General features: G+C 43.2%; 1 protein-coding gene across 2 annotated transcripts in view; it reads left to right on the forward strand.

The window, feature by feature from the left end:
- OSBPL11 (oxysterol binding protein like 11) overlaps window positions 1-22,339 on the forward strand; it is a 50,924-nt gene that overhangs the window by 12,051 nt on the left and 16,534 nt on the right. For both annotated transcript variants that reach the window (XM_014249525.2, XM_005519638.3), the window contains exons 2-6: window positions 14,848-14,916; window positions 15,982-16,157; window positions 16,940-17,019; window positions 17,751-17,933; window positions 21,673-21,874. In XM_014249525.2, the coding sequence (XP_014105000.1) occupies window positions 14,855-14,916; window positions 15,982-16,157; window positions 16,940-17,019; window positions 17,751-17,933; window positions 21,673-21,874 (703 nt within the window). In that variant the 5' untranslated portion in view covers window positions 14,848-14,854. The remainder of the gene's footprint in view (window positions 1-14,847; window positions 14,917-15,981; window positions 16,158-16,939; window positions 17,020-17,750; window positions 17,934-21,672; window positions 21,875-22,339) is intronic.

Below are 22,339 nucleotides of genomic sequence, written 5' to 3' on the forward strand. Positions count from 1 at the left end.
GAGGTCAGGCTGAAGTTGGGTAGGAGAAATGCTGTTCCTTCATGTGTTTTAAGCTGCCAATTTTGTATTTGACAGTCTGCTTTGGAGCTTTTTGCTGTGGGTAAGCATTTTTTGTTTTCTGCTTTCAGTTGTGAATTCCAGAGTTTTCAAGGAGGCTGTAAGTCTAAAATATTGGTTAATGTTTAGGTATTGTCAAATTAGTTTCCCAAAGAGCCTGTTTTGCACTGAGAAAGTTGGTTACTTTCATTGCATGGAGATGTAGTAGAAAACAAGAGATCTGCTGGGCAGAACTGCAGGATGCTGTATAAAGGAGCTGATTTCTGACCCTGGCTCTGACTTCCTTTGTGGTAATAGTCATATATTATTCAAACTGGTTTTCCCTGGTGATCACAATGTTCCTCTTTTTCTTGGAGGATTGTTTTTGGAACATTTGGCTGTGATTTTGCAAAACTTTTGCAGTGTCACAGTTACAGCTGAAATCAGCAGAAGTCATGATTTGAATGTACAAATGAAATAAAATAAAAATTGGACTGCATTTGTCGCAAAATTAGAGAGGCAGAAAATTCATTGTGCCCAGTATCCAAATGGAAAGATAATGTTTTTGTCCTCTTACTGTTCAGTACACAACTCTTTCATAAATGTCCATAGCAAGCACAAGAAAACCACGAGGGGACTCATTATTAGAGCATGAGTGCCAGATGAATAATACCTCATACTCATTGCACGAGGAGAAGGAGCACTTTTGAATAATTCCTTGTCTGGGAATCACTGGTCCCTTAAAGCACCAAACAAAAAAGTAGCCTTGCTCTCTTTATATATGGTCATAGTCATAGGTGGTTAATGTGTGTGCTTTCTTATTTAGAGTTTAAATCTTCCTGGTGTCTTATACCTCAATTGTAATGTCAAAGTGTTTTTGCTTAATTTCTCTGTGTTCAAGATTTATAGAATAATTTGGGTTGAGATAGGCTTCTGGGAAATCTCTAATCCTCCTGCTCAGCTTCCTGCTCAAAGCTTCAAAGTTAGATGATGTTGTTCAGGGCTGCTGAATTGCACCACTTTTAATTGTTTGCCAGCTAGACTTTAAACTACTGGCTATTGCTTCTTGAGTCTGCTGGTCCACACAGACTTTTGCATGTATTTATGAATATTTAGATAACATCAATTGACAATAGCCTATTTAAGTGTATTCTTACTTACTTGAAAAGTGATAGTAATTATTATCCTCAGTATTTAACCTGAAATGTTGCAAATAATATTTCAAAAATAATTACGAAGGAAGAGGCTCATCTGAGGTAGCTGATCAATGCCTTTACCTTCAATTTCAGTGTTTTATTGCTGCAGAGTCCAGAATGGCAATGTGTAATTGTTAATATAATCTTTTAAAAATATAACCATAAATACTCAGATCTCAAAAACTGCAAGGACGTATCTGCATATTTCTGGTAGGATAAGAGCTACTAGACTAGAAGGAGAGAAGAATACCTTGGAATGGAACTTGTAGTAAGCTGAATCATGTTGAATTGTGCCAAAGAATAACTGAACAATACAGAGGTTTGCTTCACCAGTCTCTGTGGATAGTGCTTACCTGCATCCACTGCTTTCCCAGGTGTCATAGGCAGCAGATTGTCCAAAACTGCAAAGATGCTCATCCATCAGTGTTTGCTTTGTATATGTTATATCAGTACTAATCATTGGGCAGAGCAGCTTTAATTTGACTGCTTGACTTTCTGAAACTAGATTTTGAGAGAGTTTTGGGTTTTGTTAATTGTAATGTGTGAAACTGTGCATTATGGTGTGCTGATGTAAACTGGTAACATAAATGGTAGCAAAGCTGCAGGCAACCTCTCCAGAGGCATTAAGGGGAGAGCTCAGACTTTTTGGAGTCCTTGTTTTTTGTATGCTTCAGCTCTAAAATGGTGCTGGCTAAATCTACAGTTTGTTTTCCACTGATACCATTGCAGCAAAATCCGCTGGGTTGGCTACTGACTCTTGGGTGCAGCTTCAGTCCTGTTCTGCTGACAAATCCACAAATAAATTGTCCATGAGTGGAGTTCTTGCTGACTTGAGGTGTTCACCTGTGTGTGAGACAAATTGCTGAGCTGAATGTCACTGCAATTTTTTCTAGGCAGATGTACTGTGAGACTTAGAGAGCTCTGTAAATTATAAAGTAGATAAATGATCAGTTTTATAGTCATTATGTGAGAACAGTGTTTTGCTACTTATTAATTAAATATTGTCTTCTACTTGCTACAATGCAGAAGTGTTACAGTAGTTTCATTGCATGTGATTGACCTGTGCCATTAATGCTGTAAAGAGGAGAATGGAACACAAATTTAGTTAAGATGGTTTAAAAAACCAACCTGTTAGCTTGATTGTGAACTAGTACCGATAGAACTTGAGGTGCCAGCACAACTGTTGTGTTGAGAGCAAGGGCTGGGGAAGGTGGGCAGTGGAAGAGCTCTTTACCCCAGGGGTTGGGAGGCTGGGCTGCATTATGCCAGAATCATGGACAGCTGATGGCTCATTTTGGTTCTGCTACACCTTTTCTTTGTGGCAACCCCATGCTGCTCTTCCAATGCTTGTCTGTACTCCCAAAGATTTACAGGAGTGCATGTGAAGAGAAGTTTTTCTATCTAATGAGGGACTGTGTGTTGCTGGCATACTTGGAGCCAAGGGGTGTTCTTCAGTATCCTCTGGATGTTCTTGTTATGATGTTGGACCTCTTTTCCTTGCACTTGTTTTTGGATAATTGAGTAGTCAAACACATGAGCTGAAGAGCAGGAGCTTTGCTGCCACTTCACAGCTGACTATAGAGCACTCCTGGTGAGTTGCAAAGCAAGGATAGTTTTTTTTCCTTTCTTTCTTCCAAAAGCTTCTTGGAAAATGAGAGGTGATTGATGCTACTGCCTTACCTGGTTGGGTTTACTGGGGAACCTGCTCCTGCACCACAGAGCTGTGGAGTTGGAGTGTGCTTAACTTGGTGCTGGTTTCTTGCAGTTGCAGAAGATATGCCCGATATGCTGACATAACTATTTGGATTTTTTTTCCCCTTTCTCTTCTCCACTGCCTGCCCCTCCATGTAAGGAAAGGGGAATCTGCACTGTACATAAGCACTTTGCAGAGCCCAGTGAGGAAAAAGCAAGCCATTGCCAACAGTGAACCTGTGGGCAAATAGAAATGAACAAGTTCAGTGAAAATGGGCACTGCTTTTTCCAAACTGTATAGTTGAAATCTCTCATTGTTTTGCTCTGTTACAATCCTCATTTCTTTATTTCATTTTCTTTTATACTCTGCTAGCTTTTAATATGAAGAGTCTCTTTCACCGGAGTTTTGCATCTTGCTGTGAGCTCAGTAGAAAGGAGCATTTTCCCTTGGCCAGAGACCAAAGACACTGTCATAACAGTGCTTGTGGCAGCTCTGGAGGCTGGATCCCCCTTCAGGAGCCCTCCCTGATGTCTTTGTGGTCTCCAGACTCCTGGTCATCCTTCCTGCTGGCAGCAAATCCACACATAGTCAGCTGCCACTTGAAGTGAGGCCTTACACAAGTCAGTGGGGAAGCCTTTGGCTGCTGCGTTTGCTCTTCAGACAGCTGTTGCGTCTTCAGAGACTTGGCTGCTCAAAGCATCCCATGTGGTGCTGGGTCCCAGCAAAATTAAAATCATCTGAAGGGCAGTCTTGGAACTGTTCTGTAACTGCTTTCCTGATGGGTGCAGGTTTTGTGCTGCTGCTAGGTTTTTTTTCTGTGGGGCTTTCATGGAAACCTACACAGGAGGGGTATGAAAAAAGGTTGGTGAAGCCTTTTGCTTTGCTAGTGCTTCTCAGAGAAAATGTTGGCCCAGCACTTGTCAGGTGTGAGCCTGGGTGTCTTGGCAGAAGCTCCTGAAAGACGTCATTATGGGACTACTGTTCCTCAGTATCTGCGTCCAAAGCTCGGTGTTGAGGGTTAGGTGGTGTTTTTTTTTTGTTTGTTTGTTTTTGTTTGTTTTGTCGTTCTGTTCTGGCTTGCCCGGGGAATTTTTACCCATTATGTGCTGGGGCAACCTAACTACCGGTACTTAGGGGTGATTGACAACGGACAAAGAGTAGCCGGGCCCAGGGCGGGGGGGGAAGGGGGCAGAAAAGGAGGGTGGGGACAGTTTTTAGCTGGCTTTTCTTCGGTTTCGGGGAAGGACGTTCGTGTGCTGGGTCGCGGAGCGGCTGCGGTGGAGAGAAGGGAATTTCGCCATCACCCAGACGGAGCAGTTGCTTCTTCTCCTTCTCCCCTCTTGGCTGGTGGCCCCTCACCCCCTGCCCTGCCGGGACGTGTGGCAGCCACCGCCGCAGAGCTGCTGATACACCTCATCCACCGGCCCAGGATCTCAGCTCATCCCTGCTGTTCCAGCCGACTGTTCCCCGGAGCCCTGCAGGAGCACCGGGACTGACTGCCCGAGGGGTTTGTGAAAAACTAAACCTCTCCTCCACCCCATCTCAGCTGAGAGAGCTGTCCCGGGGTCCCTGGTTCTGTGTTCTTGTTATTGCTGTAGTTAATGTTTGTTTGTTTGCCTGGTTATACTAGTAAAGAACTGTTTATTCCTATCCCCAGATCTCTGCCTGAAAGCCCCTTGATTTCAAATTTATAATAATTCGGAGGGAGGGGGTCTACATTCTTTCATCCCAAGGGAGGCTCCTGCTCTCCCTAGCAGACACCTGTCTTCTAGAACCGAGACAGATTTTGGCGCCCAACGTGGGGCTCGAGAGGAAAAGGGCAAAAAAGGAATAACAGTTCTTAAATAACCTAACTTTTGTGTGCTGGATTTAGAAACCTTGTTAGGTAGAACCATGTTGTTGAGCTTACCCAGGTTCGCGGGGCATGTGGTCACAGCTATATTTCTCCCATTTGCTGTACCTTACTTAAATATGGGTCCTATAACTAAGGCTACTGTGGCTATTATCCAGCTTGTTTTGTGGGTTGATAAGGTGAGGAATTCATGGATGTTTAACGTCCTCTGGACGGCGGGCTCATGGATTCAGAGCTGTCACACACTAACTGGATGGTTTTTGGGTTACTATAATAATGGTACCTACTGGGAGAAAAAGACAGCTGGGGAAATTTTCTCCCAACCTTTCACCCAGTTCCTTGGGCCTACCCCGCCAGTTTTCGAAGGGTTAAAATCTTCTCTGAATGCTAATGACATCTTACAGTGGCTGGTGGTACTGATAGGCCTGTTCTACTTAGCCTTCAGAGACAAAGGGAAAGAGACAGGGGGTGCTGCCCCAGAGCCTGGCACAGCCCCGGAGACAGGGGGTGCTGCTCTAGAGCCTGGCACAGCCCCAGAGACAGGGGGTGCTGCCCCAGAGCCTGGCACAGCCCCAGAGACAGGGGGTGCTGCTCTAGAGCCTGGCACAGCCCCAGAGACAGGGGGTGCTGCCCTAGAGCGTGGCACAGCCCCAGAGACAGGGGGTGCAGCTCCAGAACCTGGCACAGCCCAGGAGACAGGGGGTGCTGCTCTAGAGCCTGCCCCTGCCCCACAGCCCACCTCAGAAATGAACCACCCAGAGTGGGTGGGGGTTCTGGTGAAGGAGATACGTGAGATGAGCCAGAAGATAGAGTGCATTTCCTCAGCTGCTGAGAAACCCTCCCCCTGCCTCGAAGAGGGAGAGTCTGATGGTGCAGCAGTGGAACCCACAGATGTTACAACCGTCCAGGTTCCAGCTGAACCACAAGGGCAGTCGCAGCCAGCAGCTGTTGCCCCTGTGGAAACCAGGAAGTCTAAGATGAAATCACAGCACCCTGTTGATAAGGATAAGAAAGGAGGGCCCTCACAACCCACAGGGGAGCCAGAAGTTGAAATCATTACTGAGTCTCTGACATATGACAGTCTCCGTAAGTTACAAAAAGACATTGTGAGGCGGGGGCGTGAGCCTTATACAACCTGGTTACTTCGGGTCTGGGACCTTATGGGTACAGGCGTGCAGCTGGATGGTGGTGAGGCAAGGAATGTGGGACCCTTGACCCAGGACTCAGGTGTGAATCAGGTATTCGTCAGGGAGCAAGGGCCCCTTTCCCTCTGGGAGCGGCTTTTGATGAGTGTAAGAGAGAGGTTTGTCCACAGAGAGAGAATGGAAGAGCACTATCATAGAAGGGAATGGAAAACCATTGAGGAAGGGATCCAACAACTGAGAGAAGTGGCGATATTAGAGGTCCTTTTTGGGAGGGGTGGACAGCATGATAATGACCCCGACAAAGTCAGGTGCACTGGGCAGATGTTGTGGAGTCTGGCAAATCTAGGGCCACGTGACTACACCACCTATATTGCACTGATTAACGCTGATAACAGCCGAGAGACGGTGGGTTCTGTTGCCACCAGGCTTAGAAATTACGACAGTATGGTCCATGGCCCGCAGCAAGCTAAGATTTCCGCTGTGATTAAGGAACTCAAAGAGGAGATGAGGGAAATGAGGGAAGAGATGAGGAAGAGCAGTTCCCGTATGGCACCAGTGCGGGTCACAAGCCCAAAACTCCAAGCCCAGCGTCCCCCAGCTAGAGAGAGAGGGTACACCTCACGAACTGAGCTGTGGTTCTTTCTACGTGACCATGGAGAAGATATGGGAAAGTGGGATGGGAAACCCACTTCTGCCCTGGCAGCACGAGTGCGTCAACTCAGGCAGGGAACCAGTAACCAGAAAGGTTCCACTAAAGTGAAGGTAGCCTCAACCTCCCGTGACCAAACTGCCAGATATTACAGAAAAGAGGATGATCCCCTTGAAGGAACCTCTAGCATGTATGCCCAGGGAGGAGAGGATGACCAGTGCTAGAGGGGCCCTGCCTCTAGCCAGGAAGAGGCACGGGAAAACCGGGTCTTTTGGACGGTGTGGATCCGATGGCCTGGCACATCAGAGCCACAAAAATATGAAGCTTTAGTTGATACTGGTGCACAGTGTACCCTAATGCCATCAGGACATGTGGGGGCAGAACCTGTTTCCATTGCTGGGGTGACAGGGGGATCGCAGCAGTTGACTCTGTTGGAAGCTGAGGTGAGCCTGACTGGGAAGGAGTGGCAGAAACATCCCATTGTGACCGGCCCAGAGGCCCCGTGTATTCTGGGCATGGACTTCCTTCGAAATGGCTATTACAAAGACCCAAAGGGACTCAGGTGGGCTTTTGGAATAGCTGCTGTGGAGGCAGAGGACATTAAGCAACTGAACACCTTGCCTGGACTATCAGAGAACCCATCTGCAGTAGGACTCCTGAAAGTGGAAGAACAGCGAGTACCAATTGCCACCTCGACAGTGCACCGCCGGCAGTATAGGACAAATCGAGATGCTGTGACCCCCATCCACAAGATGATCCGAGAGCTGGAGAGCCAAGGGGTGGTCAGCAAAACCCACTCACCCTTCAACAGCCCCATCTGGCCTGTGCGCAAGTCTGACAGAGAATGGAGATTGACTGTGGACTATCGTGCATTGAATGAAGTGACTCCACCTCTGAGCGCTGCCGTGCCGGACATGCTGGAGCTCCAGTACGAGCTGGAGTCCAAGGCAGCGAAAGTGGTATGCCACTATTGACATTGCTAATGCATTTTTCTCCATTCCCCTGGCAGCAGAATGCAGGCCTCAGTTTGCCTTCACCTGGAGGGGAGTGCAGTACACCTGGAACCGACTGCCCCAGGGGTGGAAGCACAGCCCCACCATCTGCCATGGACTGATCCAGGCTGCCCTGGAAAAGGGTGAGGCTCCAGAACATCTGCAGTACATTGATGACGTCATTGTGGGGGGGAAACACAGCAGTGGAAGTATTTGAGAAAGGGGAAAAGATCATCCAGATTCTGCTAGAAGCCGGCTTTGCCATCAAGAAGAACAAAGTCAAAGGACCTGCTCGAGAGATCCAGTTCCTGGGAGTAAAATGGCAAGATGGACGGCGTCAGATTCCCGCTGAGGTCATCAATAAGATCACTGCAATGTCTCCACCCACCAGCAAGAAGGAAACCCAAGCTTTCTTAGGTGCCATAGGGTTTAGGAGAATGCACATTCCTGAGTACAGCCAGATCGTGAGCCCTCTCTACCTGGTTACCCGAAAAAAGAATGATTTCCACTGGGGCCCTGAACAACAACAAGCCTTTGCTCAGATCAAACAGGAGATCGCCCATGCAGTAGCCCTTGGCCCCAGTCAGAACTGGACCAGACATGAAGAACGTGCTCTACTCTGCAGCCGGGAACAATGGCTTGTCCTGGAGCCTTTGGCAGAAAGTGCCTGGGGGGACTCGAGGCCGACCGCTGGGATTCTGGAGCCGAAGCTACAGAGGGTCCGAAGCCAACTACACTCCCACAGAGAAGGAAATCTTAGCTGCCTATGAAGGAGTTCAAGCCGCCTCAGAAGTGATTGGCACAGAAGCACAACTCCTCCTGGCACCCCGACTGCCAGTGCTGGGGTGGATGTTTAAAGGAAAGGTTCCTGCTACCCACCATGCCACCGATGCTACGTGGAGCAAGTGGATTGCCCTCATCACGCAGCGCGCCCGTATTGGAAACCCAAATCGCCCTGGGATTTTGGAGATAATTACAAACTGGCCAGAAGGTGAAAACTTTGGTCTCATTGATGAAGAGGAGCAGGAACAAGTGACACGGGCTGAAGAAGCTCCACCGTACAACCAACTGCCAGCAGGAGAAACACGCTATGCTCTGTTCACTGATGGTTCCTGTCGCATTGTAGGGATGAACCGGAAGTGGAAAGCAGCCGTATGGAGCCCCACACGACAGGTCGCAGAGGCCACTGAAGGAGAAGGTGGATCAAGCCAACTTGCTGAACTCAAAGCTGTTCAACTGGCCCTGGACATTGCTGAAAGAGAGAAGTGGCCAAAGCTCTACCTCTACACTGATTCATGGATGGTGGCCAATGCTCTGTGGGGATGGCTGGAAAGGTGGAAAAGGGCCAACTGGCAACGCAGAGGAAAGCCAATCTGGGCTGCTGACGAGTGGAAAGACATCGCTACCAGGGTAGAGAAACTGTCTGTGAGGGTCCGTCATGTAGATGCCCATGTCCCCAAGAGTAGGGCCAATGAAGAGCACCGAAACAATGAGCAGGTGGATCAGGCTGCAAAGATAGAGGTGTCAAAGACAGACTTAGATTGGCAACACAAGGGAGAGTTGTTTCCTAGCTCGATGGGCTCATGATGCCTCAGGCCATCAGGGTAGAGATGCCACCTAAAAGTGGGCACGAGACCGAGGGGTGGATTTAAACCATGGACAGTATTTCCCAGGTTATCCATGACTGTGAGACGTGTGCCACGATCAAGCAGGCCAAGCGGTTGAAGCCGCTATGGTACGGTGGGCGGTGTCCAAATATAGGTATGGGGAAGCCTGGCAGATTGACTACATCACACTGCCCCAAACCCGCCAAGGCAAGCACTACGTGCTCACAATGGTAGAAGCCACCACTGGATGGTTGGAAACCTTACCCTGTGCCTCATGCTACTGCCCGGAACACCATCCTGGGACTTGAAAAGCAGGTCCTTTGGAGGCATGGTACCCCCAGAGAGGATCGAGTCAGACAATGGGACTCATTTCAAGAATAACCTTATAAACAGCTGGGGCGAGGGAACATGGCATTGAGTGGGTGTACCATATCCCCTACCATGCACCTGCTGCAGGGAAAGTTGAACGGTGCAATGGCTTGCTTAAAACCAGCTTGAAGGCACTGGGTGGGGGAACCTTTCAAGAACTGGGAGATTAATTTAGCAAAAGCCACATGGTTGGTGAACACCCGAGGTTCCACTAACCGAGCAGGCCCTGCCCAATCTGAGCCCTTTAGAACGACAGATGGAGATAAGGTTCCAGTGGTACATATGAGAGGTATGCTGGGAAAAACTGTTTGGGTTAATTCTGCCTCCAGCAAAGACAGTCCAATCCGTGGGGTTGTCTTTGCTCAGGGACCGGGTTGCACTTGGTGGGTGATGCAAAAAGATGGAGAGACCCGGTGCATACCCCAAGGGGACCTGGTTTTAGGGTGAACTACCCATGACACTGTGCTTGTATCTGTATCTGCATGTACATATGTATATAGTTAAAGTAGTGTGTGTTTGTGTATAATTTAAAGGTTTAATATTTAATGTAACATTTTGGTATGGGAAAAAATTCGGGGTGGATAGTGTTGAGGGTTAGGTGGTGTTTTTTTTTTTTGTTTGTTTGTTTTTGTTTGTTTTGTCGTTCTGGCTTGCCCGGGGAATTTTTACCCATTATGTGCTGGGGCAACCTAACTACCGGTACTTAGGGGTGATTGACAACGGACAAAGAGTAGCCGGGCCCAGGGCGGGGGGGAAGGGGGCAGAAAAGGAGGGTGGGGACAGTTTTTAGCTGGCTTTTCTTCGGCTTCGGGGAAGGACGTTCGTGTGCTGGGTCGCGGAGCGGCTGCGGTGGAGAGAAGGGAATTTCGCCATCACCCAGACGGAGCAGTTGCTTCTTCTCCTTCTCCCCTCTTGGCTGGTGGCCCCTCACCCCCTGCCCTGCCGGGACGTGTGGCAGCCACCGCCGCAGAGCTGCTGATACACCTCATCCACCGGCCCAGGATCTCAGCTCATCCCTGCTGTTCCAGCCGACTGTTCCCCGGAGCCCTGCAGGAGCACCGGGACTGACTGCCCGAGGGGTTTGTGAAAAACTAAACCTCTCCTCCACCCCATCTCAGCTGAGAGAGCTGTCCCGGGGTCCCTGGTTCTGTGTTCTTGTTATTGCTGTAGTTATTGTTTGTTTGTTTGCCTGGTTATACTAGTAAAGAACTGTTATTCCTATCCCCAGATCTCTGCCTGAAAGCCCCTTGATTTCAAATTTATAATAATTCGGAGGGAGGGGGTCTACATTCTTTCATCCCAAGGGAGGCTCCTGCTCTCCCTAGCAGACACCTGTCTTCTAGAACCGAGACACTCGGGTGCTGCACATAAACAGGATACAGGGGAATTTAGCCTGATTGTCACTGTCTTCTTTCTTCCCTAGGACAGGAGACCACCCTGCAAGGCCCAAGCAGCTGTTGCAGTTTAGGAAAGGACAAATAAAACTAGAGAAGGATAAATAAGCTAACAGTGAGACTTTGTGAATCTTTTATTCCTATTATATTTTTTTTATAGCACATAGATATGTAGAAATCTGGCTTATGGCAAACTTCTTTGATGTAAGGGAGGGATAATTTTGTGGGAAGGATATGAACCAATGTGTAATTGTTCTCAGATGTCTGTCATTTGCTTCTAAGGACAGTTTCAGTCCTTCTCATAGTATGTATAAACTAAAACATTGTGATAAGTGGACAGTCAAGTTCAATGGTGTTCAGCCTTTGGGAGAAAACCACAGGTTTTGGGAGGTGGTAGATGTTGCTGGGCTAGAGTTTAGATGTTGTATCTTGTTCTGCATAATTTTTTTCTAGATTGTGATTTGTACAATATCCTCACTTAAAGTAGTCTAGCAAAAGTTAAAATAATTTTTTTTTTTCATGTCCTTAAGACTGTGATCTGTCTGTTGCAACATTTCCTTTCTTTGACAGGACATGTGAATTTCGACAGAAATAGGGCCTTTAGGGATTGTTGACTCACTATTGCTGAGCTGTTGCTGTTCCTCTGACAATCTGAGACTGTGGTGAGCATTTTAAATAGCACCAACAGCATCTTGGCTATGGAAAGACACACATACCCATAGGTACATGTACGTGCATGTAGGCAGCAGTGTGAATGCAAAGGGATTCTGAAAATCAGGAAGGATCCCAAGGGAGCCAACCCTCACTGTCAGTGTTAAGTTGTTCAGTGTTTTGTGTCAAGTTCACTTCTGAAATCTGTTTTCTAGAAGTCAAAAACCCCTATGTCAGAAATTTTGCAGACTTTTGAAGTACGCTGGTGACTTTGAGACAGGTTTTGCCAGCAGTGTTTCCAATGAAACAGCAGTAGGGGCTTACTCATATTTTATGAGCTATGGTTATCTGTGAGCAGAGCCAGTGCTTGAACCTCAACCTCTTGTTCTCAGAGTCTACCATTTTACAAGCTTTCTGTAGTGCTCTGTAGATGGCTGTCATTTGGCTGTCAGTTCCATACTAGTGAAATGTTACTGGGTTTTCTTTGGGTTGAGTGTGTTTTTGTATTTTTTTTTTTTTATGTTAACTGCCCTGCCTTACATCACTGCTTTAGCAACAGCAAATATCTTGGTTTAACTCATGCTGTGGAGGCACTAATCTTAAAATTATTGAAGAAATGCTTTAGTTACAATCGCTGGCCTTGCTCATAAATAATACTGAGAACATTTTTCTGTATTCATACGTGCAGAAGAAGATTAGGAGGTTAACTGTAGTTCTGTCATGGGTTTATGTACAGTTATAGAATTTACTTTTTTGTGAGCTGCAATTTGCAGAGTGGGTTTAGATTTCTTTAGTGTATATAATTTTCACTTATTTAAAAATAAGCCTTAGTTCAAATATTGAAATATTAGTTCTTAGTCACTTCCTCAGACTTCCATGGAGCACTGTTCTCAAAGCTTTTCAGCTGAACCCTCCAGGACTGATGAGCTTAGAGATATAAATTATTGAAGAGGAGGCATTTGGAGATGTTTGGGTCTAGACAAGGTGAAAATCTAAGTGGAAAAGACCATGCAGATGATGGCAAAATGTGATGGTCATTGGATGTGGAACTACATCACCAGAAGAGCTGCACTCCCTTCTACAGTGCCTTTTTTTGCATGACGAAATCATCTATTTTATCTGTCACACCCAAAAAAACCCCAGAGGTCAAATGATTTTAATCAAAGGCTATTTAATTTACCCTTGTCAGATGAATGGACTTCCATATACATAGTCCTTCATCCACATAGTCCTGCTGCATTCAGTGCAGTCTGAACTTACCTTCCTGATTTTTCTTGGGTTCTGTTAAAGGTACCTGTGGTTTAGGCACATTACTTAATGGGGGTGCAGTGGCTGTAGCCTGAATGTGCAGGGCTATGTACAGTGTCTCACTGAAAAGCAAGGGCGTAGCTTGCATTCACTAGAGCTGAAAAACAATTAGCTGTGACTAGGGACAATTTTCAGATGATTAAAACCCAAGCTCATGCATTTTTATGACTATGCAATCTCATAATTTTCAGCTAAATTAAGACAGTGAGCAAGTCTAAACTGTACTTCCCTTGTATGCCAATAATAACAAATGAGAGGCGTCTGCAGAGGATGAGTTTGATTATGTCTCCTTTAGTTTCTCTGTACATTTCAAATATACGACACCCTCTGCTCTCCTTGGTTTTATTTTTATCTGTAGTACCACTTAATGAGCTATTAGAAATTAAATTCCTAGATAGTCCTGCTGGCTGCTCTCCATTGCAGGATATTACTGTAATACTAATGGCTTCTGTAATAGCTAGGACACATTTTTGCTTTTAAAAGTAACATTAAAACTCAGCAGCTTGTTTTTTTTCTTCAAAAAATGTACATTCTTGTATCTCTTGGCTTGTGTTGTATCACTTAATGGCTGTGACTTACTCTGTGGCTGTTTTCGTTAGTGTCACCCTAAATAGCTTCCTTTGAGATGAAACAGTGTAACATGTTATATTTATCAAATTGTCAGATATCTAATTAATATGGTGATAGTGTCTATAAATGAGGTGCAGACAGCAGCTTCACCTGTTATTTGGAATTTTCCCCAGTACTTAGCCCAACTCTATTTGCAACCAAAACCCACTAATGGAGATGATCCCTTGGCTCTCATAGTCCTATTTTCCCCACTTTTCCCCTTTTGCTGACATGAGGCTACTTTGTCCATTTAACAACCAAGACAGGTTGCTTCTGCTCCAATGGACTCTGAATAATTTCATTTCATCTTCAACATACTACAGCGTACAGAAATTATAATTTAAAATTTAAGTAAGATTAAAGACAAATTTATTTTGAAGAAGCAAATACTGTCTGATATTTGGGTCATTGTTTCAATTCTTCTTTGTAATAATAGGAAGTTTTTTCTCATGTTGGATCTGGAATTGTCTATCAAGAGTGTGTTCTTCAGTGTAGGATTATGACCTACTGTGAGGTGAGGGCACTGAGGTGGCATTTCTATATTTATGGGAATGTACAGCATAAAGTGGGTCTTTAAATTGTGGTCTTAAAGTGAGTAATTTGTAGCCATGATAGTTGTAGGCCTTATTTAGGGCAATTGATTTTCAGAAATGGTAATGTATTTTGCCTATAGTGATATTAAGTCTCCATGCCAAGCATCTTTGGTGGATTCTCATTTTTGGTGGATGTTGCAAGTCGAATCTTTGAAGGAGAAACTACTGATTTTCTCATCAGGCTGGAGGAGGAGATGTTTTGGCTTCTGGTTTAGGTTTCAGAATGTTGATGTGAGCTACACTTGCATGTTGTGTTCGGTAGAACATCTGTTCAGGAGCATGACTGTGTAGGGGAAAGGATGCTGGACAAGAGGGATTAAGAACACCACACTGATGTAGGAGTAGCTACAGACTGTTTAGGTTGGTGGCTGTGATCCAGGGGTCTCTTAATAAGCTAGTGAAAGTTTTGTTCAGGAGTCCAAAAGCACAGAGTTTATTTTGAAGAGAGAGCAGGAAGCAGAAGCAGCATGGATACAAAGTCTTTAATTACATGAAACTTGTAAAAATGTGTCTAGAAGTGCCTGTTGAATTGGTGCAGCTAATAATGGTTTGAAATTATTTGGAATTCAGTAAGTATGGTTAAATTGTCGTAAGAAACTATTTTTGGAACAAGACTGGAAAAGCTTTAAAGTGTATCTTTACTAAATTGATCGTGACTTTCTAAAAAGGAACATAAAATGAATAAAGATGGTCAGAAGCTGGGAGGATCTAAAACATGTTTGGTATTGTCTGATTGCTTTTCTCTTTTGATAGTGATCACATGGAAAATATTTGTGGCTACTTAATGAAATACACCAATCTTGTCACTGGTTGGCAATATCGGTAAGTCTTTTATGGTGCTTTTTAGTAATGTTGGTCTCTGCAGCATCCAAATGAACATGTTTCTGATTTTTTTAATAATATTTAGATTTCCCTTTTTCCAGTAGGCAAACTTTATGCAAGAATCTTCCACTTTTCTCAGTGTAGGTTAAGTTAATGTGTAGATGAATAATATTTGTATTAAGGCATGAATATAAAAAAGGCATAGGCAATATAAAACACTTAAGTCATTTAGTGGCCTATATTTGTGTGTGTAAAAAGCATTAGGTTTTTTCTCCTTTTCCATTAAAAAATATTGTCTTTGTGTTTTCTGCTGAGTTTTCACCTTTGTGCCAAATAATGCTATCACTTAAAAAAATTAAGACTTTATTACTGTAAATTCAAACTCAAGCAGGCTTTTCCCTTTCCCCAGGATGTTGTCTCCCCTGGAATAACTTGATTTTCTGTGTCAAGTGAAATTCTCTGGTCAGATTTCTTGTTTAATGCTGTTCCTAGAGCAGCACACTGCAACCAAATTAATGCTGGAGAGACAAGTCTTTAGTGTACCACACTGTGCCACCTGTGCTGTCCCTGGCATGGAGTGACTTTTGTCATTCTCAGCATTAAACCCAAGTGGAACTTGAAGCTTAATGTTCAGTTCCATTAAAAAAAATAAATCTGGAATTGCTTCAGTTTCATGGTTTTGTGTTTCAGCACCTTTGTATCTGGGGTGTTTTATTCTTAATGTATGTAGTTTAAGGATTTATTAAGCCCTAATGATTCAGGATATCATTTGTTTCCCAAAATCTTGCAATAGTTCTTCTGTGGGCATGTTGTTTTGTTGTGCAATCCCTGTGCTCTGAGAAAAAAAAATGCCAAGAAATTAATTTCTGTGCCATTTTGGGGACATAACTCACATGTTTAAGGTTTTCCTGACACAAGTCTTTTAGTCCCAATCCCATCTGTATGAACTTGTAATGGGAGTAGTGACTTCTCCCAGTACCACTACCTGCACAAAAAAAAAAAAAAAAAAAAAAAAAGGAAAAGGAGCTGATTTTATTCAGTGTATTTGCTTTGTTATCCTTGCAGGTTTTTTGTGTTAAACAATGATGCTGGCCTGCTGGAGTACTTTGTGAATGAGCAGTCTAGACATCTGAAGCCCAGAGGTACCCTGCAGCTGGCTGGAGCTGTCATTTCACCCAGTGATGAAGACTCTCACACCTTCACAGTCAACGCTGCCAGTGGGGAGCAGTATAAACTAAGAGGTAGGACCTGGATTCTTGGGCAGGGGATCCTTCCACTAGAGGACAGTCCTGGCTCTCACCTGGGGCTGCTTGGCTGGACCTGGCTGCAGGGCCAAAGTGAGACAACCTGGTTGGTAAAATGCTGCCATGAAAATTCTGTTCAAAACTTCCATCCCACTGTTCAGCTAGAAATGGTCCTTATTTATGGATAGTTCCGTAACACTTGGGTTTGATGACCTTCAAAAGAATTCATATGTGTAGAATGGGATTTAATCTTCATGTATAGTGTCTTTAAATTGTACTGATTCAAGGTTTTCTACATTGGTGTAGGTAGCAATACTGTGGTGATGCTCACAGAGAATTTAATTATTCCTAACATTCGGTTTGTTAGCCACCTTACGGTGGTTATAAAAGCCCATCCTCTGATTTTGTAGGCTGCAGAAATCTAGGCTAATAACTTTGAGTATTTCTTCCCTTGAAGACTTGCTGTAATTTTCTAATTTGGAGTATCTTACTCTTATTCCAGGAAAATGTTTCATGTTGTTAGATTACAAGGCAGTTGTGGTTTGTTGATGTTTAATTCATTTTGTTACACTAAAAATAGCATAAAAAAAGAAGAAAGTATATACTATTTATGTTGAACTTGACTTAACATTATAGTTATTACAGTCAAATGAGTTTTTGATTAAAAATAAATTACTTTGCACTGTTAGTCTTGTGATTTTTAAGAATTCAGCAGTCATTTTTGCCCATAATTTGAAATGTCTTCATTTAACAGAATCCTTTTGGTTTGCTTTTATTAGCTACTGATGCAAAAGAGCGACAGCACTGGGTTAGCAGGCTACAGATATGCACACAGCATCACACAGAAGCTATTGGAAAGGTATGACTGATGCTCTCATGGGCAAAACTCAGGCTGGTGATAGAAGCAGTTGCAAATACAGCTTCAGTGTTATTGAAGCCCTTCCATTTTGGGAATGTTACTTCTTTTTTTTTTTTTCTTTTTTTAAGCCCCTACTTTTCTAAAAATCACTCAGCAGCCCACCAGTAAATTTAGGATGAATTCCATGTTTGAGAAAAACATCCTCAATGCTATATCTGAGTACTGTTGTTTGTATTTGCTAACCATGTGGTGGGTATGCATATAGTGTATTTCACAGAACCTCCTGATTGCCCTAACACCCTTCTAATACCTGAATAAAATCTTGCTTTTAAGTAACAATCAACATCTTATAGCTAGTTTTGTTATAAGAGATAAGTTGAATTAATAGCTGTAAATGAATTTCCATTTTTTTAAATGTCAGCTCTATCTCTGCAGGATCTGTTAGGAGTCAATTTCTAGTGCTGTTGCAGAACAAGGACTGATCTTCAAGTCAGAGAAGTGATACTTACTGATACAGATTGTTCTTAATTAGACTATAAAAGAGGGCAGCTAGAAGCAGACAGTGGAGAATATTTAGCAGTTGCTACTAATACTTTATTAGAGCTTTGCCATCTTTCCTTGCTCTATAAAAAATTAAAAATTAAACTGTTCTGCTGTATCTTTCACATTAGAACTTGCTGGTTATTAGGATTAATTGTAAATGTTTCTCAATATGCTTATTTATTCACTAGAACAACCCTCCTCTGAAATCTCGCAGCTTCTCTCTTGCATCCCAAGGAAGTGCCAACTCTCCTGGTGTGCAGAGAAGACCCAGTCAAAATGCAGTTTCCTTCTTCAATGTTGGACATCACAGATTGCCAACGGGAAAAAGAGTTCCCATTATGCAACCAGATCACCTTGTAGATGTTAGAGAGGTTTGTATGCTTTGAATTCCCTTACAGTTTTCTGAGAGAGCTGTGGTGTTATTTGTAAGGTTGTGGAGAAACCTGCTATTCTTAGTTGGATATATGGTCAGTAGCATGTCCTAAGCTATTATTGCACAGCTGTGTGAGGATAAGTAATTTGCCCTGGCTAATTGTAGAAATACATGGTATATATATTCTGTGATTTTTGTACTCTGCAGTAGTGTCTTGATGCTGAAGGCAGAACCATGTTCTCAGTCTTACAAGTTGTAGCACTACAAGTGACAAGGGAGTATCCTTAAGGGGTATAACAGCACATACTATGATACTATTGTACATTTTTCTTCCCATGAGAAGCTGTAGAAGAACTGACTAAGCTGTGCTTGTATCTCTCATGGCTAAGAGAAGTTGGTCTTGATTGATATTTCAGAATGCTAATACCATTTTCTGGTATGCTGATTCATTTAGATGAATTGTCTCGGGATGGATATGACTGAACAGAGAGCAATTCAGACACCTGGGGTTTTTTTCACTATATGTTCAGGTGTAGTGTATTTTGGGAGAAAAATCCAGAAATAATTACCTTTCCATCTTGACTGATAGAACAGACTGACTACTGGTTGATTTTAGCATGTGGATAATTCCAGGGTGGATCTTGCCTATCTAAAGATAACGCATTGCTGACCTGTGTTACTTAGTGGTAGTATTATGTTAATGAGTATTTTAATGTTAACTGTAATGAGTGTGGTGTGATATATTTCTTGGCAAAAATAAGTCTCTAATGGAGGGCTTTTTAATTTAGCAAATAAAGATACAGGAAGTGTGAATAGCTAGAAACTGAACTTAGACAAACTGGAATAGAAGAGTGAACCTCATTAACCTTAAAATATGTGGCTGAGCACTGTGGTAAGTTCTCCAGTAAATGGATGTTGCAGATAGTTTCACTGGTATGGCATGCTGTCATTGTGCCCCGATTTATATCAGGTACTAAGGTGTAATTATTCAGTAGCTTACACAAAGTGAGTGCCACTTTGAACCTTATAGTCTGTGAATCTCTCTCCACAGCAAACTGTTCTTGCAGATCTCTCGCAAAAGGATAATTGCTGCCATCCTGTTTTTATCCTCTTAGAGCAGTAAAGTCTCCTATAGTGCTAATGCAGAGATGTGTGAAGCACTGCAAGGTACTCAGGAAAATAAAAATGTTTCAGAAATGGCTTTTTCAGTTTTTGAATTTTCAAACACCATTATGGCATTCAAAATTTCAAGGAGGAAAGAGGAGTATGTGTGAGCTGGGGCACTGAAGCAGTGGCTTGTGTTCTGTAATTGGGATAAAGTGGAATGACTTTTCCTGGCATTACAAAGAGCACAGGAAGCTATTCCTGCTCTTTTGATTGCTGCTGAGTTTGGTGGCACAGCACGATTATTTGTCAACTTAAAAACTTTTGACCTGCACAGAGGAAGAATCCTCTGTAGTACTGGCTCTTCTGGATGTTAAAATTAGTTTGCTTGCCTTTTTTAAGCTAAAATTCTTGTTAGATACAATGCCTAGGTTTTTTTAGATATAATTAAAATACTGAAGGGCAGGTACTTGCCTGTTACCCCTGAGCATGGTACAGCTTGAACACTTAGAAATTCATTTTGAAAAGCTGTGGAAAGAGCAACTTCTTTGAAAGGATCTGCTACATTGTGACCATTTCTGATTTTCCCGTGCACTGCACTGTACCTGGGTCTCCTTGTCAGTCCCTTTCCCTTTAACTTCCCCTTGTTCTTGGCTGAATATGTGGCATGATGCTGACGTGGTTACTGTGCAAAGGAAGAGGTTTAAGATCTTTTTGCTAACTTGCACCTAATGCAGGTGTCTGTGTGTTTGCACAGTGAGAACAATTTTGTATTTTGTATTGTGAACAATGTGTATTTTTCCAAGATTTTGGACTTTTAGTCACTGTGCTTTTCTTCTCCTGGCACTACATTTTTTTTCCCCAAAGCTGAGTGTATAAATAGGAAAAGCCTTAGGACTGTTCAAAGTGTGTTCTTTGAAAGGGAAGATGTGCCTATTTGAACTTCATGGCTTGTCCTATTGTCTGGTCTGTCCAGGAATGAAGTGCTTGGGGCCTACCACATGGTGAATTACTAACAGTAAAGGTCACCAGAAGGATTGTGGTGATTTGTCAACTAATTATCTGTAGGGTTTTTGTGTGGGTTTCTTTTTAAGCCAACACACTTTTTCAAAGTTGGGAAAAAAATGCACACAAAGGCTTTTATCACGTTTGTGGCTGGAGAAAAATGAAACACATGTTGTGATAGCAGCTGGTGTGTTTTTATAGGCAAGGCTATCTATAACTAAATATTTTAGTAGCTTTCTGCCCTGTTGCTCTTGGTATATGCTAAGGCTGTCTCTGCACAGTTAACACCACTTTTAAAGAGCCAATGCTCTGTAAATTCACAGCTTCTCGTGCTACAGAGCCATGCCCTTAAAAGTTCTAAAGATCACATAGTATGAATTTGGATGAATACGTGTTCCTTAAGAATTGTATAAAATCTTAAAAGCAGTTCCTGGAAGGGATTGCAGGTAGCAGTACTGAAAAAAAATAATCAGTCAGATGCTGCTAGGATTGGGAATTAAATAATTGGAATGAAAAAGCTACGTAGTGCCATAGCAGTTAAATGCACGTTTCTTTAAAGGTTTTTTAAAGAAATTTTGGTGCTGCCCTTCTAAATCAATCTGTCCTTACGTTTACCTTCACTATCAGAACATGTAATGATTGCAGAGTAGTGCTGCCCAGTTACATGGCTGCTGTTTGTTGTTCCTCTCCAGAAAGGAGGAATTTGCTTTCATCCTTGTGATTCAAAATCAGGTAGTATTTTGTTTCTGTGAGTATAAAGAGGAAAGTGCTGCTTGATGGCTGGTGTGCTTTGCCCCTGTATCTCATGTGGGCAGATGTGCTGTTGAAGATTCTGTGATTTAGGGGTGTGGAGCTCTGTGTGAAGCAGGAAAGGAGCTTGGGGGAGAGCAGGGAGAACAATGGTAACAGGACAGGAGAGCTGCAATCTGAACACAGAATGAAGGTGAAAATCCTGCTGGCTTTTCTTCCTTCCCTGCAAAGTAAACACTGAGATAGTGATAATCAGTGTGGCATCAGTGGAGACAGTAAATGAAGATCCTTTATGGTTTAAGCCAAAACGAGGAATACAGGTCTTCTCTGTTAAAGTACTGCACCTCTGATTGTAGAGAGTGAAAAAAATCTTGATACCCACAGACAGTAGATCCTATTCCAGGCTGTGCAGAGCATGGAGCTTAGTTACTTCTCACACAGAGTGTACGTGGTGATGCCTTAGGATTTTAGCTTTTATATTTTTCATATATTTGTAATCCTGCAATTCCCCTCTCACCTCATCCCTATCAACTAGGCATGAAAGTTTGATATTTACTGCAACAAGTATCTTGTTCAAATTACTCTTTGCCTTTTTTTTAAAGCCACTTTCATATTCTTTTGCTTGTTAATAAAATGCCATATATTTTTGTGAGTAGATTCATCATGCATTTAATGACTCTGTTGTAGTAGTAGCTCTCACAGTCAAGAAAAAAAGTACAGTTAATTTTACATATGTTTATGTTTTTTACATATGTTTACATCTGTTACCTTGTAGTTTTATTACTGTTTTGAAGCCTTTTGGGGTCCTCTGTGTGCACAGCTGAACTGGTATTACACAACACTTCTACCACCTGATAAGTGACTGTTTTGTTTGACAGATGATGTCTCAGGCTGAGGGCCAGCAGAGAGATTTGATCAGGAGCATAGAATGCCTTCCTGCCTCCGGTCACCTTACATCCTTGGATCAGGACCTATTGATGCTCAAAGCAACTTCCATGGCAACCATGAACTGCTTAAATGACTGTTTCCATATTCTCCAGTTACAACATGCTTCTCAACAAAAGGGATCCTTACCAGCAGGTGGGTATAGGTGCTCACAGGGAGCAGAGCTCTGTAACAAATACAAATCCCTTCCTTCATGCAAAAATGTTTGTTCCACATGGGCAAAGAAAACTGATGACTGCCTGGTTTCTTGTGAATTTTTCCAAACTCCAACTTGTTTGTGTTGGGTGGAACTCTGTGCATGTTGAATGTATATTTTTTAATCATTTATTTAATCAGGAAATCTATGGCAGCAGCTGCATAAATGTGACATCTAATTGTTGTACAACATCTCACTACAGAATAAACCATGTAAGGCACCCCAACATGAAGGCTGCCTTTGGGCTATGACTGTAATAGTGGAGGGGGAATTTTATAGGATTGCAGATTCTAGGACATGTGGTGTCCACTACAACTGTGCCAAATGCCATGCTTTTTTAATTCTTTTTTTGCACGCTGATTACCTATTGTAAGTATTTATTATACACTTATTTAAATGTAGCT

This window comes from Pseudopodoces humilis, chromosome 8, assembly GCF_049639895.1.
Source record: "Pseudopodoces humilis isolate 2021_Gansu_Grassland_sample_001 chromosome 8, ASM4963989v1, whole genome shotgun sequence".
In the NCBI taxonomy this organism is placed as follows: Eukaryota; Metazoa; Chordata; class Aves; order Passeriformes; family Paridae; genus Pseudopodoces; species Pseudopodoces humilis.